The sequence below is a fragment of the Ochlerotatus camptorhynchus genome, unplaced genomic scaffold (assembly GCF_037179485.1).
Source record: "Ochlerotatus camptorhynchus isolate MF236.1 unplaced genomic scaffold, CSIRO-AGI_Acam_v1.1 ptg000374l, whole genome shotgun sequence".
NCBI classification, from domain to species: Eukaryota; Metazoa; Arthropoda; class Insecta; order Diptera; family Culicidae; genus Ochlerotatus; species Ochlerotatus camptorhynchus.
In genome coordinates, this window is record NW_027040862.1 from 1213982 (window position 1) to 1235089 (window position 21108).

A 21108-nucleotide genomic window follows, 5' to 3' on the forward strand; every position below is an offset into this window, starting at 1 on the left:
ATTTTGATTCTAAATTTCTGAATGCTGAATGGTTTGTCAGTTTGTTTTTAAACTAGTTCGAACCACGATCATTTTTTTTTTTCACGGATAGAACCAAGATCCTTTGCCCTCGTTCTACTGCTTACGCCTTAAGGCATGCAATCAGCCATAAAATGAAAGTGAAATTCAAAAATCTCCCATAGGAATTCGCCATAATCTCAATTTGCACGACCTCTAAACCTTCTTCAATCTATACCTTTTTTTGCCCAGTCTCATGTGTTGGGGATATGAATCGAACTGGAATCAAAGTGGAAAATTCTCTATTCCGGTCCATTTGTATCGCCACGGCACGTCTCTTCGAAACCAAATTTACCAACGAATAGGTGGCGACAGTATCCACCTACAGCCAAAACGCCTCGATTATCACCAACCGGGCCCACCACGACCACTTCGCAACAGCTCTCATTCTCGTCCTCCCTCCCCAATTCGACGCCGCTAGGCCTACCACAAGTGGACTTTTCCACGAAAAACTGTCACGTTATGGCGGAATAATTTGTGTTATGCTAATTTCATTGCCTAAATAATCGGCAAATGAGCGTCTACGGGAAAATGAAAGTGGAAACTCCTTGAGGGCATATGGGATTTTCAGCAGACCGACCGGCCGTCGGCCTCAGCATTGATTAATGTTTATGATTGATGAAGGAGACTTGTGGGGCGGATCAGCAGGAGAAATCCCATAAGGTTGACGGTCACATTAAAAGGGAAAACCACGAGTTCACGGACTTTGTCGTAAATCCAAGGTCGAAACCATCGACGGCGCCGGAGAAACTCGACGCTCAGAAAAGAGCACTATGCGGGTTGGGTTATTAAAAAGAGTGATACTAAATTCAAGCACTTCTTATAACGACAAGTATGAAACAAATGTCGACGACGACGCTGATGATGGAAACAAATTATTGCACAACATCCCCCGGTTGAACAGCAGCAGATTGCAAGGTGTAGCGATGTGATAAAATTAATTCATTCCGCGTGCGTGCGTGTGTGCGGGAGTAGGTCTATTACCAGCAGTGATAAGCGGAACAGCCTTAGCTTGAAGGGAAACAGAAAGCCAAAACGGTCACTCATCACGCGATGGTTGTCGTATGTCCTCTAATCATAAAACAGGTGGTGGCACCACTTCAGTCCCTCCTCAAGGCACCGCGGGAGGGTGTAAAATGATAATAAGAATGGAGCAAAAAGCAAATCTCTTAACGACACAGCCGGGCGCACTTGTTCCGGTAACACCAGATTGCACCGCACAAATTAGCGCCACTCATCCCTTAATGAGATGGATCAAACGAATAAAACTAAAAAAAAAGCAAAAGAAGCAAGCGATATCAAGTGGGCCTCTACGCGAGCAAATCTATAACAGTAGTAATACTACAGGCCTAAAACTGTTCCGAAACGGACTACCTACTCGTAACTCAACAGAATCAGATCAAGCGAACTCACCTAGAAATTTCCCCCCAGCGGACGAGGAGGACGCCGCATTCGGTGGGGTCGAAGCCTGCGAGGATCCGAAGGCCGGTGCCGAGTCCGGTCGCGTTCCGGCATTGATCGGCGTCGAGACAGCACTTGCCGAGGCCGACGGACCGACACTGCTGCTTCCACTCATTTCTTCGAACACTTCAATCGTGAGACTTTTTGGGGAATATTCTTCTTGAAAAAAAATCTTCTACTTGGTCGGTTTTCGCCTTCCAACCCCTTCAAGCATTCATCTGGAGCGACACAAACACAAACACAAGCGACACAGCAGCGAGCAAACTCCTGGGACGACCGCAAACAGTTGTCAGATCTACGCAGCGGTGGCTGCCTCCCAGGACCGGTTCCGGTTGGCGATTGGTCGGAAACTGAAAGGAAAATCGGAGAGAGAAAAATGGAAATGTATTCAATTATGGCACTTGTGCTTTGTTCTGTTGGTTGGTTTGATTGGAGGTTTATTTTATTTTCTTTATTATTGTGGGCCTCGGAGCAATTCACGGTCGCGACGGCCAGGTGAAGGTTGTTCAGATTGGGAAAAGTTACATAATAGAATCAGAGTGGGTGAGATCCAAGGATTTGCTGAGTCTAGGAAGTTTAATTGGAAAATTTGATTGAAGGCGTCCGGGGTGGCCAGTTCAGTTCAGTTTCGGAATATTATTCAGCAAGAAACGAAAGTATTTAATGATATTTTTTTAACGTGACCAAATGCAATTTTTTGAAGTTTTTTGTGGGAAAAAATATGTTCAATAGCAAAACTACAGGAAACATTTTATAAAGCTATATACAGTCCCACCACAAGTATGGAACACTTCTGGTGTTTATAAAATGGGTGTGAGTGGTCCATAGGTATTCCGTAATTGCGCGGGGAATGTAATGCGGAGTCACTCGAAACGGTTGTCAGAAAAAAATCCAACGATCAGGACCAACACCAAGGTTTACGTATATTTTAAATTATGATTAATTTACTAATGAATATTTATTGCTTACGAAAGCGTGCCTACTAGGCATGAATATTATAATTCAAATTCAGCACGCCTGCTACTACTGAAACTCCTCCTCGTGCGAATCTGGACTTATTTTCATTTGCCTCCTCAAGTTTTCGAAACGATCTCGTTGTAGTGGTTTCGTTAACAGATTGGCAAGCATAAACTCCAAAGGGCAATACTGCAGGTTGATTAGTTGTTTTCTGTGGAGATCGTGAACGAAAAAGAATTTCGTTTCGATGTCCTTGGTCGTACGCCTTTAACGGCATCTCTGATTGTCTTCACACCGTGATTGGATGAGATGAAGACACGCCGAATTCTTCCAATAAGCGCTTCGTCCAGACAAGTTCTTGACATCCCTCTACGAGTGCAACTAATTCTGCTTCAGTTGTGCTTAAGACCACATACGACTGCTTTCTGGAACCCCACTGGATTATGCCTCCTCCAAACATGATTAAATGCCCCGCTGGTCTCCTCTCCAATCCACGTCAGCGTACATTGACAAACCATCGCTGTTGGATCCAAGTGGCAACTTGCAGTCACCACAAGTTTGCCAGATATCTCAGCACCCGCTTAGCTTCATTCCAGTCTTGTTGGTTTGGGCAACTGGATTTCTGTGCTAGGATCGTAGTGCTCACTGCAATATCCGGACGTGTTTCATCCTGGGCGATTACTAGCTTTGGCCTTGACCTGTGCCCAAGTCAAATTTCGGCCAACGTTCTTAATTTCACTGTTTAGGCTCCGCCGCCACGAGCCTCTGGGTCTGTCTCTGCTGCGATGTCCTGCTGGATTCCAGTCCAGTGCTTGCTTGCAGATTTCGTTTCCACTCCGTCGTAGTGTGTGGCCGACCCACCTCCACTTCCGTTCACGAATTTCTGTCTCTATCGGCTTCTGATGCCACAAACGATGAATCTTGGAATTTGAAATCCAATTGTGGGGCCACCAGGCACGAATTATGTACCGCAGGCATCGGTTGATAAACACCTGCAGCTCCTGAGTGTTCTCCGCTGATACACACCATGTTTCACTGGCGTATAACAGCACAGACATCACGTTCAAGTTAAAAATTCGGATTTTGTTGCGTCGACTGATCTGATTCGCTCTCCATACATTTCGCAAACTGGCAAAAGCATCTCTCGCCCTTCTTAATCCGCTCTTGGTGCCCCCGTCCGACGCTATCTGGCTGCCAAGATATTGGAAGCTTTCGACTTTCTCCACTGCCTGCTACCCAGCTACCGTGAAATTGGAACGGTTTTCCGTGTTGACATCCAAAGATTTGGTCTTGTTGACGTTGCTGGTTAGACATGCTTCAGAGGAGCGTTCCACAAGGTCGTCGAGCTTACTCTGCATGTCAGAGCGCCGTTGTGCTAATAACGCAACATCATCAGCCAAATCGAAGTCGTTGAGATGCTCCATGGTAATAGGCTGCCACAGCAACCAACGGTTCGGTACACGGTCAACGGCTCCAACCATGATCTCGTCGATTACGATGAGGAACAGTAGCGGTGATAATATACATCCTTGCCTCACACCCGCGATTACCCGAATCGGGTCAGACAAAGCTCCGTTGTGCAACACTCTGCATGAGAAAGCCTCGTTCTGCGCTTCGATGAGGTTGACGATCTTATCAGGGTCTCCCTTGCCTTCTGTCGTCGGGGACTTTTACCAAGACACCCTGCATCCAGTCGGCCGAAAAATTCGCGGTGTCCCAGATATTGACGAATAGTTGATGCAACATTTGTGAGGATAGCATGGGGTCAGCTTTGAGCATCTCTGCTGATATGCGATCGTCCCCCGGGGCTTTGTTGGACTTCATACGCAAGTAACGCGCCTCACCCTTGGCGGTTCATGCCGATTGGTTGACCGTTGAAACTTCGAGAAAGTTGTTCAAAGTGCTCAAATCAACGTTTCAACTGGTCAGTGGGGTCGGTGAGCAGTTGTCCAGTCGCGTCTTTCACAGGCATCCTTGGGTTCATCCTTGCCCCGCTCAGGCGTCGTGAAACATCATAGAGGAGGTGGATATCGCCAGTTGCTGCGGCTTTCTCCCCTCCATCAGCCAGAGAGTCCACCCACGCTCGCTTGTCCCGTATACAGGAGCGCTCAACTTCCCTCTCTAGAGCCGAATACCGCTGACGGACCTCGTTCTTGGCTCCTCGGGTCCTTGATCGCTCTATCGCGGCTTTTGCTTCTCTCTGCTCCTCGATCTTCCTCGGTGATCCACTCCTTCCTCTGAGTGCGCAGCTCACCCAGGTTGTTCTCGCTTGTTTCAATAAAGACATTCTTGATGCTCGTCCACTGTTCTTCTACGCTGCCACCTTCCGGAATATTAGCTACGCGAGCCTCGAGTTCTTCGACGAACGATCTCTTCACTGCTAGGTCTTCCAGTCGGCGCTTGTCGAATCGCCGCCCGAGTCTCTCCTCCCGCCGTTAAACCCGCGCAATGCGTAGGCGGATCTCACCGACCAGGAGATGATGGTCAGACGCGATGTCAGCGCTGCGTTTATTCCGAACATCAAGAAGGCTCCGTCTCCATTTTCAGCTGATGCAGATGTGGTCGATTTGGTTCTCTGTATATCCATCACGGGAGACCCATGTGACTTTATGCACTGGGCGATGGGGGAAGAGCGAACCCCCGATCACCATGTCGTTGTTGCCACAAAACTCTGCAAGCAACTCGCCGTTCTCGCTCATATCTCCGAGACCATGGCATCCCATAATGCGCTCATAGTCCGAGTTGTCGGAGCCGATCTTCGCATTGAAGAAGGCTGTGTAGATCTTGATATCACCTCTTGGAGTCTTATCCACGACAGCATTCAGTTGACTGTGAAAGTTCTCTTTGTTCGGCAATTCGGCAGCATGGTAAGGTTTCGGACCCGTGTTCTGAATCTGGCAACGATTATTCTCTCATTGATAGGTTCCCACTTGATGAGCGCAGCCTGTGCTTGGGCGCTAGGCAGAAAGCCAACTCCACGATGTCGCGGAGCGTTTTCACCTCGCATACCAGAATATAAAAGTACCTGTGCCGAAGGCAGCTTGTGTTCTCCAAAGTCCGGCCAGCGGACTTCACTAAGTCCCAGGATTTCTAGCTTCATACGGCGGGCCTCACTGGCGAGTTGTGCCAGTTTACCCTGTTGGGCTAGCGTCAGTACATTCCATGTTCCAATTCTTGTCCGTTGTTTAGCGCTAAAAGTCGTTCCCGTAAAATCAGTTCGTAATCTTTCACTATTGGTTTCTGTAACAATTTGAAGGTTTCGGAGACAGTAGGTGGCTGGCCTAAGGCCTTGGGTATAGCTTTCGGGGAGAAGCATTTCGTATTCAGCCGCTGGATGCCAGCCAGACGCTGTTAGAGCCGCCACTAACATGGAGAACAGACGCTCGGGTTTTGTAAGCCATATCCTCGGAAAAGAATGCAGCTCCCCCTTCTCTGTCAGCATACGACCAAAGTTCCCACCGGGGTTGGTTACCCGATCTTCCCTAAGGTTGCTCGTACCCCAGCCGGCGCCGTGGGAAGGAAGGGATAGGAGTTATTGGGCAAGAGGCTAAAGATCACTTTCACTTGCGTGACGGGTCTATTTGATAACCTTCAAGTACGCGAAGTACCGGTGGTACGCATTATCCCAGTCATTTGCCAGCCAAGTAAAGTAAGCCTCCGATTAAGCTGTTATTCGGAAACTGGTCTTGCTCCCCCTTCTTCAGCTGTAAATAGCCTGGATCGATGGGAACCTTCGCTGGTTTGGCATTTTCTAAGCTGAACCTTTTGACTAGCTTGTTAATGTATGCCTGTTGGTTCAATTTGAACCCATGTTGACCACGTCCTCCGTATGTACAGGCATGGATCTGCTTTAGACTGGGCAAACTCCATTGCTTTAAAGACGGAGTCTACCTTTTTATCCCATGTTTGAGACCGTAGAGGTTCCTTCTCAACCGATATACGGTGTAGATTGGCACATATAGATGACTTCATCTAGCGCTCCGTTAAGGTACGCCATCTTGATATCCACATGCTTCACAGTCCAATCATTACGGGCGGCAACGGTTAGCAGCGCACTAAACGTGACCTATTTCGCTTCGGGTGCGAAAACTTCATCGTAATCAACAGCAAACTTTTGGGAAAAGCCTCACTAACGCTTGATATTCTTCGATCATTACAGCTTTCCAGAGATTGGTTTCTTCAGATTGCAATGCCTTGTTGCAACTGCGGGGGTCACTAGCTCCCTTGCTAGCGAGACATTTGCTCATCGTCAGGCCCTGATGCGATTGATGCTGTTCCGGTTCGATAATCGATGTCAATCCAACAGACGTACTGGCAGTTGGTTGATCGTTTCGTTGTGCTGAAAATTTCTAGCAGGGTAGGCCTTGCTCGGAAGAGAATAATCGTTGTTCTTGCCTGGTAGCACGTGGGTGTATGTAAAGATTGTCGTGGGGAGAGCGCAGTGATGGTCACGTCACCAGCTACATCGTCTGAAACTTCGCCTTCACTAGTTTCGACTTGCTAGAAGTAATTGGATGCATCCGAATCGTCCGACATGCAATCTTCTGACTGCTCCTCTTGTTGATCCGGCGCATCGGATGAATCAACTACGACGGCATCAGCCGGTGCTTCTTCGAAGTCTAAGCTCACGTTGGCTTCTTAACTGGAGCTGATACTGGGCCGGTTGGTGGGATGGTTCACTGATAGAGATAACATCACGGCTCTTGAAAATCTTACTAGTGACGGTGGTATCGTACAGGCGGTATGCCTTTGTGTCCTCAGCGAAACCCACAAGAATCGATTCCTTTGACTTAGCAATATGTGACATGACCTTGGCACCGAACACACGGATGTGGAGTAATTCCGGTTTACGATCACTCCAAGCTTCCTCCGACGTTTGCTTGTGCTCTTGGACGGTTGACCAAGTATGTTGCTGTTGCTGCCGCTTCAGCCTAGAATGCCTTCGAACAACAAGCATCGAGCTCGCTCGACAATGGTAAGGTTTACTCGGTCGGCTAAACCGTTCTGCTCTGGGGTGTATTCCGTTGACTTCTGGTGCCGGATGCCCAATTCTTTCAAGCGGTTTTGGAAAAATAAAGAAATATATTCCTTACCGTTATCCGTTCGAAGAATCTTCAGTTGGTCACTCCACCAGACTTTGGTAGTGGTTGAATGCTCGCAGTGCTTCAGCCTCGGATTTGGTCTCTAAAAAATAAACGGAAATTCGCCTCGTCATGTCGACTTCCGCCCAGGACGTCTCCTCCATTGGACCGCAAATATCTGAATGTACGACCTCCATCGCTTGACCAGCACGATGCCCCTCCTAAGGAAAGGGTAGACGGGATTGCTTCCCCATCGCACGAATGACACAGTTTTCACACGTCGTTTCGCCGAACTGGATCCCAGCAGCCAGTCCACCCATCAGCTGCTTTAAATTGTCGATGATCAAGTGACCCATTCTTCTTAAGCGTTAGTTTGCGTAGCCGAGCCTTGAGTCACGAGAAAAGAGTTTCCGAAGTTTTGATCGCAATAGCTGATGTGCTCTTTTCTGTTGTTGGTCGTGATTTGCTCGATTGGTTCCGCTATTTGACAGCTCAATTGGTTCCCGAGGTTCTATCCGCCAGATTATGAATATAGAGACTATAGTCACTTCAAAGCGTGATCAACAGAAACAACATTCGGCCATTGGAACGCTTCGGATTCCGTGGGAAGTGATTCACTACGATGGCAACGTGATCGACATACTGGTGCACCATTCGAAACAGACGCTTCCCTGTGGGAGGAAGGTCTACTGCATCTGGGTAAGTCGGGATCCGGATTCATCGTACAACAACCTGGAGGATGAGAATAAGCATCAGCATCTGACGTTGACGTTCAACAGCGTGACTAGTATGGTGGACAATACGCTTAGGCATCAAGAATACTGCTGCTACAGCACTCGGATCGGCCCAGTTCCGTCTCCCGTATTTCACAGTGCGATGAAGATTTGATCCACGGAGATTACAGCAAATATTACACGCTAGTAAGGAACATCGAGAAGGGCGCGTACGGGTATCTGAAGCTGAGCTACCCGAACTCGGATAGGTTACTATTGATATCGAAGTTCATGCTAAAGGAGAAGCTCCTGCCGCAGTTTATGATTAAGACCGAGGAGAAACGGGAAATTACGATGGAAGTTGTTGCCACACGATAAGCATCCGAACATTGTCAACATTGTTGTGATGGAAATCTACGCATCCGGGATGGATCTGTTCGAGTTTATCCGGAGAAGCTGGGTTGTTGGTATTGAAAGGTGTTGTCGAGGCAGTGGTTTATTGGCCAAAGAGAAAGAGTATAATTTCACAGGAACTTATATAGCTTATTGATTAATCACAAAGCCTACTACTTTTAATTTCAGCTTCATGTTTCGGTTTGCTTCACATCACCCCTCTCAAACCAAGCGTGTTACGATGCTTCTTGAAGCTCTCCGTTGGAAGGCCCTTGGTGAAGATATCAGCAGTGAGTCGGTACATATTTCACCTCGATCTCTCGTTGCTCGATTCGCTCTCGAACAAAGTTGTACCGAATGTCAAGATGTTTGAGCCGTTTTTGGTCCCTTGACTCCGCAATTTGGATGCAGGACTGGTTGTCCTCGAAGATGACAAGAGGTGCATCCAGCACAAAACCAAACTCCGTAACGAGATTTCGTAGCCAAATTGCCTCGCATGCAGCCTGGCTCAGAGAAACGTATTCCGCCTCGGTTGAGGACAACGAAATGGTTGCTTGCTTGCGTGTAACCCATGTCACCGTGTTGCCGAAAACTTTGAAGCAGAATCCTGACGTGGATCTTCTATCGTTCACATCGCCGCCCCAATCTGCGTCCGCAAACCCGAGCAGTGGAACGTACTCCTCGTCACGATGATAGACAAGGGAATACTCCTTCGTCCCTTGAAGGTAGCGTAGGACTCTTTTGAGAGCCTTCCAATGTTCCTCTGATGGCGCACTCTGGAACCGACTGAGTACGTTAACAGCGGCACAAATATCCGGACGGGAAGACAGCATGAGGTATGTCAGACATCCCGTCAGCTCTCGATAGGGACACTTGAATTGTTCCCGGTCATCGTGTAGCTTTTCCAACTTGGTGTTTGGTTCCAATGGTGTGGAAACCGGTTTACACGTTTCCATGCCGAATCGCTTCAAAAGATCAAGCAAATATTTAGTTTGATTGATAGACAACGTACCTTGCTTCATGTCGTATTCGATTCGCAATCCCAAGAAATTCTTCAACTCGTGAAGATCGATCATGTCGAACTCTGTAGACAGCAGCTTCTTGGTCGATTCCAACTTTTTCAACGAATTGCACGCCAGAATGATGTCGTCCACATACAGGACAACGTAGATCTGAACCTTTCCTTCCGTTCTTGTGTAGAGACAGCTGTCATACTGCGATCGTTGAAAACCCAGCTTCACCATAAAGTCACCGCTCGTTCCAACTTCTAGGAGCCTGCTTCAAACCATATAGGGATTTTTTGAGCTTGCACACCTTCTTCCCTTTCTCAAATCCTGGTGGTTGCCGCATGTAGACCGTCTCTGACAATGTTCCGTTCAGAAAGGCAGTCCGAACGTCCATTTGATGCAGGTGCAATTTCTGTTGTACGGCCACTGACAGTAACGTGCGTACGGTACTCATTCGAACCACTGGAGCATACGTTTCTTGGTAGTCCAGTCCGAACCGTTGAGAGCAGCCTTTCGCTACTAGTTGCGCTTACCGAATTGTCATTGTTGTATTTGATCGTGAAGTCCCACTTACAGGGCACCGCCCGGCAGCCATCAGGAAGGTCAACCAGGTTCCAAGTGTTATTCTTCTGCAACGATTTGATTTCATCGTCGATCGCCAGCTTCCACTTCTCCCAGTCATCCCGCTGCTTCAGCTCGCCTATGGTTTCCGGTAGATTCTGTGTGTAGCTTTCAGCATTCAGCGCAAACGCTCCGTACAGCTGGAGAACTTGCTTGGTTTCTTCCTGTTCCGCCCACTTCGCCTTGCTGGTTCTGTTTCTTCATCCGCTTCCGATTCGGTTTCTCCGCTCGTTTCTTCCTCGGAAGCAGCTTCCTGGTCATTGATTTCTTGATCCTCTTCTTCCTCGGCGACTTGAGTGCTTGATTCTTCACTATCGGACACAAGGTGGTCCGACGTGTAAACTGGTGACATTTTGTGCTGGATCTCTTCAACTACTACATCCCGCGAAATGAAAACCTTCCGCTTTTCCGAGTCCCACAGTCTGTACCCGTTAACAGCGTATCCGACGAAATTGCACAACTTACTCTTATCGTCCAGCTTGCTTCTCTTCTCCTTTGGGATGTGGACAAACGCCCTGCTTCCGAATACTCGCATTTTCGAAACATTGGGCTTACTTCCGTTCCATTTTTCAAAGGGGTCACCGGCTCCTGCAACCCTGATGTTGGGCTTCTGTTGATCGTGTAGACTGCTGCTTGCACCGCTTCGTTCCACATATGCCGCTTGAATCCAGAGTCGTCCAGCATCGCTCGAGATCGTTCCATGATGGTCCGATTCATGCGCTCCGCAACGCCGTTTTGCTGTGGCGTATAGGGCGCTGTAGTCTCCATCACTATTCCTTTGGCTTCACAAAAACTGATGAATTCTTCGTTGACGTACTCGCCACCGTTGTCGCACCGGATGCGCGCCACCCTGCGCTCGAAGTGTGCCTCCGCCATCGCCGAATATTTCCTGAACATTGCCAGAACGTCACTTTTCGCCTTTACGATGTACACCGCCGAGAAGTGCGTGAAATCGTCGATGAAGGTCACGAACATTTTGCCTCCATCCCAAGCTTCCGGCTTGAATGGTCCACACACATCCGTGTGTATCAATTCCAACGGACGACTCGATCTTGCTTGCGGTGTGTCCGCAAATGGTAACCGCACTTGCTTCCCTTTCATGCATGATTCACAAATTTTCTCGTCTTCTTCCAGGTTACTTCCAATTTCCAGGCCGTCCACCATGTTGTCTCGAACAAGCTTCCTCAGACCAGAACTTCCGATGTGGCCGAATCGTCGATGCCACAGAACCATTCGATTTTTGGTATCTGCAGCGAGAGCCGACTCAGTTGGTGGATGGATCAGTTCGACATCCAGCTCGAACAATTTCGTCTTTCGTGTGGCCGTACAAACCTGCGAACCATCCGCCTTCGTGATGTACGCATCATCCCGTGTGAACGTGGTGCGCATTCCTCGTTCCCCAATTTTCTTGACGGAAGACAAGTTGATGGTCAAATTAGGAACTAAAAGGACCTCGTATACAACGCACCGCAGCTTTTTCTTGCCTACTTTCGCAAGCATTTTCACTTCACCGGCAAATTCACTCACCAGTTGCTGTCCAGACTTCGCTACTGTGATGACGACCGGTTGGTCGAGACGATACACGTTGTGCAGAAACTTCTTATCCTTGACCATGTGCTCGGAGGCTCCGCTATCAAGCACCCAACGAAATTCTTCGCCATCGGTGTTACTTCTGTCGTCCGTGCCCACGAACGCAACATCGTATTGTGTATCAGCAGCATTAGCCTTCTCCTTGGATTTTTTTTTTCTGCTTCCCCGACGTCTTTCCCGCACCGTGCTCCTGCTTCCGGCTGTTACTTGGACAATCTGCTCGCTTATGTCCGGGTTTACCACATGCGTGGCACGTGAAAACGAACTTCCCACCTTTTCCAGCAAACGCCGTGCCAGATTCAGATTGCACTTCGCCAAGCTGTCGTTTCACACCTTCGCTCAGCAACCTCGTCTTGACGAATTCCAACGAGCATTGTTCCACTGGCAAAGTCTCCAGCACCGTAATCAACTGCCCGTAGGATTTCGGCATTGACTGAAGCAAGTTGAAAACGGTCACCTTTTCGTCGAACTTCACTCCAGCAGATTCCAAATCTCGAACATTCTTCTCGAAGGCAACAATGTGTTCCTCCAACGGGCGATTTTCGTCATATCGCATCACTGACATTTGCTTGAGCAGGTAGAATATGCCAGCGACGCCTTTCTTCTCGAACAGCCGTTCCAGCGTGGACCAAATTTCCTTCGGAGTGGTTTTTCCTTTTATGAAGTCAAGGTGCGAATCCGCGATCTTGTGGATCAATATGGACTTGCACTTCGCGTCCTGCTGCTTTCGCCGTTCCCGCGATTGGTGTTTCTGCGCCTTCACTTCGGCGGTGTCCACCGCCGCATCGACGAAAAAATCTTCTTCTTCCAAGCTCTTCCGGATGCAGTGCTCCAACCCCAATTCTTCCAGGTACGCTTCCATCCTGTAGCTCCAATTTGAGAAGTTCGTTCCGTCGAACAGGTACACCCGTTGCGTTATTTCTTCGTCCATTCCGCTTCCAGTCTTCCGAACCGTAAAACCGTAACCGACACTTTTACTTCGATCGATCGACCCGAAATTTCACTTTGCTCGTGATTTTTTTTTTGCGTTCCGTACTACGCCAAACAAACCACGTTGCTATGGTAACCGCGCGCCTGGGCCCATAACCTATTGAAAGGTGTTGTCTAGGCAGTGGTTTATTGGCAAAAGAGAAAGAGTATAATCTCACAGGAACTTATATAGCTAATTGATTAATCACAAAGCCTACTACTTTTAATTCCAGCTTCATGTTTCGGATTGCTTCACATCAGTTGGATCTTTCGATAGATTGCTTATGCGGTTGCTTTCCTGCACCCGGATATCAAAGACGAGAACGTTATCATCGATCACAATTTCCATATCAAGCTGATTGACTTAGGATCGGCGACGTTCGTACATGAAGGGCTACTTTTTTCTACCTTCTACGGCACGACCGAGTACTGCAGTCCGGAAGTGTTGGGAGGCAACCACTACTCCGGTCTGGACTGGAAATGTGGGCTCTCAGTGTGACACTACGTATTGATGTTCTTCGAGATCCCATTCGTGGACGTTAAGGAAATCCTGCAATCCTGCGAATAATTCTAGAGCTGGAATTAGGGCGTAACAGCCTTTGTAAACAATGACTTCTCTCGATAATTTCTAGGAATTCAAGGCCCGCCTACATAAAGCAATATATCCATCGAGTAGGGGAAGTCTTTCCCTAATCGATGGGGATGTCGATTTGCCAGGGCGAGCAATGACTTTCGAGAAATCATCGAGAGAAGTCAATGTTTACAAAAGCTGTTTCGCCCTAATTCCAGCCCTATCTAGAATTGGAGTACGTGTTGCTTCCGCTGTTGGACAAGAACCCAGAAACTCCAATCACCATCCAGGATGTACAGGAGACAGAATGGATCACGCAGCAAATTTATTCGTCACAGTTCAATTTTACCAAAATCGTCCCCTGCGAACCGTACGAAACCAATCCGTATAAGTGCTACGTAGATGCGAATATCTGCTCCAGCCAGACGAGACTGTGCACGTCGCCGCACAGCCTTCCGATGGTGGATAATGTCGATGGTGAAGATGACTATGAGCATGTCCACATGGATGATTTGTTTATGCATCCCGACGAGATGCTCGACGATATTTGTCCTACGTCGCACGATGATAGGATTGGTCTAGATGACGATATATCCGGCCGAGAGATGAATATTCTTTCCACCGATTTCACCAGTCTGCATCTGAGGGTACCGGACGACAACAGGAGCTTTATTACTACTAGAAATACAGTAATTATTCAATGAAAAATAACAACAAGATCATCCCGCTCTAGATCGTCATGCATATGTGATAAGGCTTGTACTCGAAAAAAATGCACTATTTTTATCCGTGTGTAACATATTTATCCGTGGGTAAAAATTGATGAAAATCTAGGTATAACTAGTTTGGAGTGAATTGTTTACATGTGCAAAATTTCATAACAATCGGTTCAGTGGTTATTGACATGTCATCGAAACAAGAAGAAAATCGCCGGAGAATTTTGCGCGCCGTCATGGAAAATCCGACTGCGACCATGAGATGGATCGGAAGACAACTGGGAATCACCCATACAACTGTGTCTCGGGTGGTAAAATCGTTTAAGGAGTCCCAGACGGCCAAGCGGCGGGCTGGAAGTGGAAGAAAATCGAAGACAGCTAACCCTGTGAAGGCCCGGAAGGTGTTGGATTATTTCAAGCGTAATCCGAACCTTTCGATCCCGACGCGGCTCTGAAGGCCAAGTGTTCCGCCTGGTTCGTTCAGCAAACCATGAAACGAGCTGGGCTTCGTGTATTCAAGGTCCGGAAGGCACCGAACCGGCGTGATCAACAAAATACGGCGGCCAAATCCCTCGCAAGGAAGCTGTATCGAGAGTGGTTAACGAAACCGCTGGGTGTGGTTATGGATGACGAAACCTACATCAAGGCAGACGCAAAGCAGATACCGGGGCTGGAGTTCTACGTTGCCAAATCACGGTTTGATGTTCCGGAAGATATAAGGAAGAAGAAATTGGACAAATTCGCCAAAAAATACTTGCTCTGGCAGGCCATATGCCAATGCGGTAAACTGAGTAAACCGTACATCACAATGGGTACCATCAACAGCGAAATTTACCGCACCGAGTGCTTCCAGAAGCGTCTGTTGCCCTTCCTGCGGTCCCACGGAGGCGCGATCGACGTTGGATTGGTACAGAGACAATAACGTTGTTTTTTGTACCAAAAACCGCCAACCCCCCCAAATTCACCAGAGATTCGTCTGGTGGAAAGATTTTGGGCCATAATGAAGACCAAAGTTCGAAAATCGTCCAAGGTGTTTAAGAACGAGCTGGAGTTGAAGAAAGAATTGATGAAAGTAACCGAAAAGGTCGACTCCACCATTGCACAAAATGTAATGAGGGGTCTTAAGGGAAAGGTGCGGGCTTTCAGCGATGGAAAGGAAATTGAATAAAGTAATTATGCCGAAACATAATCCATATGTATTAGTTCATTCCCTGAAAGTTTCAAGAAAATCCGACTTAAAATAAATTTTTGGTCTTTTGTCTGGTGCATTTTTTTCGAGTACAGGCCTTACAGATTTGAGTTATTGATAGTAGCTAATATTAAAACCTACATCCCATGGGGAGTAATTTGTTCCCGAATATTTTCTAGAGACCATCGACGTAGAGAACGATCGAAATATCGAGGTTTAGAGAACTTGATGTATGGGATTCTGAACGGATTGCGCAAATCATCGAGATAGGGAGTAATATCTAGATAAATTATAACATCGAGAAATAGAGAGTTGACTGTAGATTGAATTTAGAAATTCATTTTAGTCTGGCCCAACGGCTTTACTTTCCTTACCATAGAAAGAAGTGACCAGATTGTTTCGCCTCATAAAAATCCCAACGACCTCGGCAGAGATTGAACCCAGCTCTGATGTGAGAAAGCAGTCACGCTTACCACTACATCAGCAGCGATTATGATTACTAATTCTCATCGAAAACCAAAAATCAGAACATTTTATTCACGCTTTTCTCTATGACTTCATCAGCCGTTCCGCATTAAGGCATTAAATGGCACCTGAGAAATAACAGTCCAAAACCCGTCATAAAAGCACAATCTTCATTCCATCAGAGTCACCTCACCACGCAGTATTTGCTTGTGAAGGCTATACTGCTGGTTTGACCAGTTCGCGCAAATACCTATGTACATACTCTTCAATCTGCATGATCTGATTGAGTGTATGTTGACTTTTACTCACACCACTCTTTGGCCTCGTCGAGATTGGCCCCCCATCATCCGATGACAGTCCCGCCTTTTGCTCCCTCCCCTCAGGAACTACTCTTTCCTGAGGTGACGGTCTGTGACCTCCGAGACATCTTCCGTAGTAAATGAAATTTAGAGTACAATTAAAATCCCATTAACACTTACCTTCAGTGAACGGTTTAACGACTGCTGCTGCTGCTACTATGCCCAAAATTCATTCTGCACTCGTCTGATTGATTGGCCGAACGTTGACGGTGATGACAAACGCGAAAAGGGGGGAATGGCTGATTGTTGTTGTTGTTGTGATTATTGCCTTTTGCTTCGCCCGCACTCACTCTTTAAACTCGAGCAACACAAAAGCTGGATTTATAATTCTTCCTTCCAATAATTTTTCACCTGATTCTCGATCTTTTTCCCACACAAATCTTGACTAAGCAAACTTTTCTTCCCGAAGCACGATTGCAAAGTCGCGTTTTTTTTTTGCCCTACAACACTCTTGACTCACTGCAAAAAGGAATAAAACTCGCGCACACTAGCAGTGAGCTCCACCGAATGACAATCGAACGGGACGGGGAGGAACGCAAAGCAATGACGATGAAAATGGATTTTTTTTTTTTTTCGTTCGGTCTTTTCACGCTACGCCGAATCTACTAGCAAATTATTGTCCTGCTGCTGCTGCTGCTTCCGTTTCCATATGGATGGGGCTCGGACTTCTACACTCCCCGGCGATGACGAAGGCAGCCAAAACTAATTGAGAATATCCACAACACGGTCAAAAGTTGACACAGAACACGCAATCCAACACCGCACACCAATAGATAGAAAGAGGAACTGCTGCTGCAGACGTTCGAACTCGACGATTGAAGCGAAAACCGAGCTGACGGTGAACGAGCGCCGAGCGATTACAATCACTGCGATGGGGACGCCTACTGTCAACCAGCAAAACACGCAATCTTTCGCGACCCCCCTCAATCCCCAAAACTGGCTGGGCTAAAACGTCAGAGTGTGAAAGTGATCTAACTACATGTGGCACACGCTCGCTCGAGGTCCCTCGAAAATGAGTGAAAATCACTCTTAATTGAGTAGCTCGAAAAAAAACATGCTCAGCCATGAGCAGATATTTATTTTACAGTTGTTTCAACTCATTTCTATAAATTCACACATTTAGTGAAATGAGTATGAATTTCAGAGAGTGGTACAAATTTATGCTTTCTAAATTTTTCTTTGTCTTATTATAATAATAATATTGCGCATTTCTCACCACAGTGGACAAATAAGCACGTTTTCACATATTAAAAAGTGTGATAAAAGTGTACGTTTATATCAAATCGATTTGTTGTCTTTGGTGTACTTACTCCTTATGAAGCAAGAAATAAGTGCTCTGAAGACAACAAAGCACTTTTATCACACTTTTTGCATTTTTGGAACAGTTCAGTTTTAGTTGCAACTAACAGGTAGAAGCAGAAAGCAAGCAATTTTATTGGTTATAATATTTAAGAGATAATACAACAGGAGGATACTATGCAGTTTCGGAAGAACTGCCTAGAGAACCGCTTGAAAAATCCCGGTACAAGTTAAATCGGTAATTTCCATCATCACTCCAAGCAACCAACCTTCATTTGCTTTCGATTTGCTCTAATACGCCTTTTTAATGCACCACCAACGTAGAGTGCGCCACGCGAGTTCGAGAAGAAACGTCAACCAACCGTTTGTTTACATCAGAATAAGTATTTTCCCCAACGCAAATAACAGCATTTTTCATTCAAAATCTAATGGTCTTATTGTACGATTTTCCACAAATCTGAACTGATTTGCACCTTAACTATTCACACACAAGAAATCCGGAAGATCATAACCACTAAAGCACTTTTCTAATTTTCCATTTTTCTCAACAAAAATATTCCTGAACACCAGCAGGATATTTTCAAAAACGTTACAGAATTAAATTTTTTAACTGTAGATTAAGTTTTGCAGAATCTCAGATGAATCAATTTATCATGAAATGTTAAATGAAAAAAATGTTCCACTTCCTATGTCTCAAGGCAAAAATGTATGCTCACAACCCTCTTTTTGACGTTCTCCTATTCACCACCAGAGGTTGAATCGATCGTTTAGTTTCTATTAAAAAGGCCTATTGTGTCACGCTCTGGTTCTTCGCTGATATAGTTGATCGGTTTTTCCGGTCAGTGCAATCTGCTTGTCCATCTACACTGCATAAAAAGTTGTTGAATATTACATCCAAATTGCTGCAAAAAGGTCATTCCATCGATTGTGTGATATTAAATTGAAGTCATGAAAATAGCTCGGAAAATAGATGAAAATGAGTAACACGAATTCATTTTTGAGAATCTCGAACGAGCGTGCACATATCAGATCTGTCAGTTTTGGAGTTGTAGTCGGAAGAGAAGGTATTCCGTGATCGAAGTGATCTAAAAAGTACAGTAAACGGTCATGAACTCGAACTTTTCTACACGGTAACCAGCGTAAACACATAAATGAGTAAAAAAATACACATTTTTTATATTTGAATGCAGCTGTCAAAAAATGTGTAAATTTGGAGATCCTAAAATGTGTAAAAAAATACACATTTTGAGAATGTAGTACCACTCAAAAAATGTGTATTTTTAAACTCATTAATGGGTAAAAAAAACTTCAAACTTTTCTGCATCCTGCTTTGTTGACGCACGCCATTTGCTTAATTTTCAGTGAACGAACAGCAGGAAAATGGAGTAACTACGGTCCAAACTGGACAGTGCGCAACGATGGACATGCTAGAGGGTAGGTGATTTATACTTTTTTCATAGCTTTTAATTTTAGTTTAGTTTATATACTTCATATACTGAGTACCAATGCTACCGACGCCAGGGAGGATGCTCCCATACCTGGACCCAACCTATCGACCTATCAACTCATGAACCGGAGACCAATGGCTTCACTTCCCTTCCGAAGGAAGGCGTGATCCTCGGCGCGATCAGAGATGTTGTGCCTCAGAACATCCCGGCAGCGTCGACTGGGATTGAGAGGAAATCATGAAGAAATCACGCTTACCACTACACCTCCGGTGCCGCTACTTATTTTTGTTGATGGCATTTCTTTTTTTCATAAAATATATACAATAATCGAGCAATCTTTATTTTACCATTGACACAAATAAGAATATTCTGAAGTTGATAAAAAACAATGCCACCCATTATATTTAAGATCTAAAAATGATTACTTTTTACACATTTTGCTGTAAAAACCATTCTTGAAAAATGTTTAAAAAATACACTTCTTTTGACGTTTGCTGGGTTTACACATAAATGTGTAAACGCAGTTTACACATTTTATGAGTAGGCCCCTTTTTTCACGAAATGCGTGAAATTTTACACATTAATGTGTTTATGCTGGTTACCGTGTATCTGAATTCTCGCGTCACTTTTCAAATAGACCAATGTAACATATCCACCATTTTGAGAAAATCGAAGTTGAAGTTCGACAGATTATTATTTAAACTGTTTAAAAACAATACATTTTGCAATACTATTTTTAATGTAGTCAGTGTATAAAACCGTTGAAAATTCAGAAGAAACGGTAAAATCACAATTTTACTTTGAATTTCATGCTACAACATAGAAAAAACCACATAGGACGTTTTGACAAGTCGAGTTGTACATCGGACATGTTACATTGGACGATTTTTCTCAATGACATAATCAATGAGTGTTACATTGGACGTTTTGTCTACATGATATTAGATTCCCTTTCACAGATTTCAAAGAATAGTACCTAACTTTAGATTGGCCCCGCCTTTGGAAAATGAGCACCAATCATGTTAGGCAGTCCGAATGACCGAAGTAACAATCATATACCCATCATTTCAAACTGTACATTGGACAATTTTTGATCAATGATTTTCTTAAATAAATAAAAGTAAATTTGGATGGATGTTTTTGTATCACATACAATGATAGAAGAGCAATAGTTTGTATCGCTTAACTCGATTTGTTTACATTTGTTACATTGGTCTATTTGAAAAGTGACGCGAGAATTGACCTCTTTGTCAAGCAGTTTTGGCGTGACTTTCTACACGCAGAAAAAACTATCGTCGTAACAAAAATATTTGAGGTAAATTTAAACGTAAATTCAGTTTGTTCTGACCACAAACATAAATTAGGTTGATTTCAAACGTATTTTATGTTTGAAGTCATGTGAAATCAAAGTTTAAAATAAAAATAATGTTACGTTTATTTCAAAAATATTCGTGTTGAAAATAAACATATTTATTTTTGTTTGGTTTGACAGCTATGTGAACAATAATAAATATGTTTATTTTAAATATGCTTCTCATGTTTAAAATAAACATACATATTTTGGAATTATTTTAGTAGTTGAGTGCAGGGTAAAGCAAAATAAAACGGTTTGCAAAGAAATGAAAAAACAAAGATCTTCGGGCAGGGCATCTTAATTAATGCTCTTTTTTCGGGTGCGATTAAGGGTGACCTGTGGGTATTGGGGTCCTGGTCCGGGATGCTAGGACCCGTCGGGGTGGGTGTCCGGGGGTTCGAGTTCAGTGGAACTGGTGCAAATTTGTGTTATTGGCGTCGTTTTGCCTTTTCTGCCTCGGTTTCTGCCACTGGTCCTCATACCGGTTTCTTTCTATGTTCGGTGCCGGAGGAGGATCCGGAATGGATTCGGAATGGATAATCGTTTTCTGTTGAGGTAGAGCAAAGCTGGGACAACTTTTTTCTGAATGTAACAAGAAGGAAATAAAAAGGCATGACACGCTAAAAACAGTTTACCCAAATCCTATATTGTTGAAATAAACATGCTTTTTAATTTAATTCAAGCATAAATATTTTAGTTTTAAACATGCTTTCAATTTACATTGAATAATTCATATGTTTAGACAATAAACATTTATATTTTTGTTTTAAATGAACAAAATTCGTATCCGTGTACCAGCGATTTCACAAAACTGGACCAACTAATTTCTATTTTTTTATGAAACGCACAAATTTCGGC

The 21108-nt window shown here is 45.1% G+C and overlaps 1 protein-coding gene across 4 annotated transcripts in view; it reads right to left on the bottom strand.

The window, feature by feature from the left end:
• Positions 1–17009, bottom strand: part of Orp8 (Oxysterol-binding protein-related protein 8) — a 182867-nt gene extending 165858 nt beyond the window's left edge. For 2 of the 4 annotated variants that reach the window (XM_065232795.1, XM_065232794.1), the window contains exons 1-2: positions 16270–17009; positions 1471–1868 (exon numbers count right to left, since the gene is read on the bottom strand). In XM_065232795.1, coding sequence (XP_065088867.1) covers positions 1471–1633 — 163 coding nt within the window. In that variant the 5' untranslated portion in view covers positions 1634–1868; positions 16270–17009. The remainder of the gene's footprint in view (positions 1–1470; positions 1869–16269) is intronic. The other 2 variants (XM_065232796.1, XM_065232797.1) reach the window with 2 other exon arrangements.
• Positions 17010–21108: the final 4099 nt, after the last annotated feature.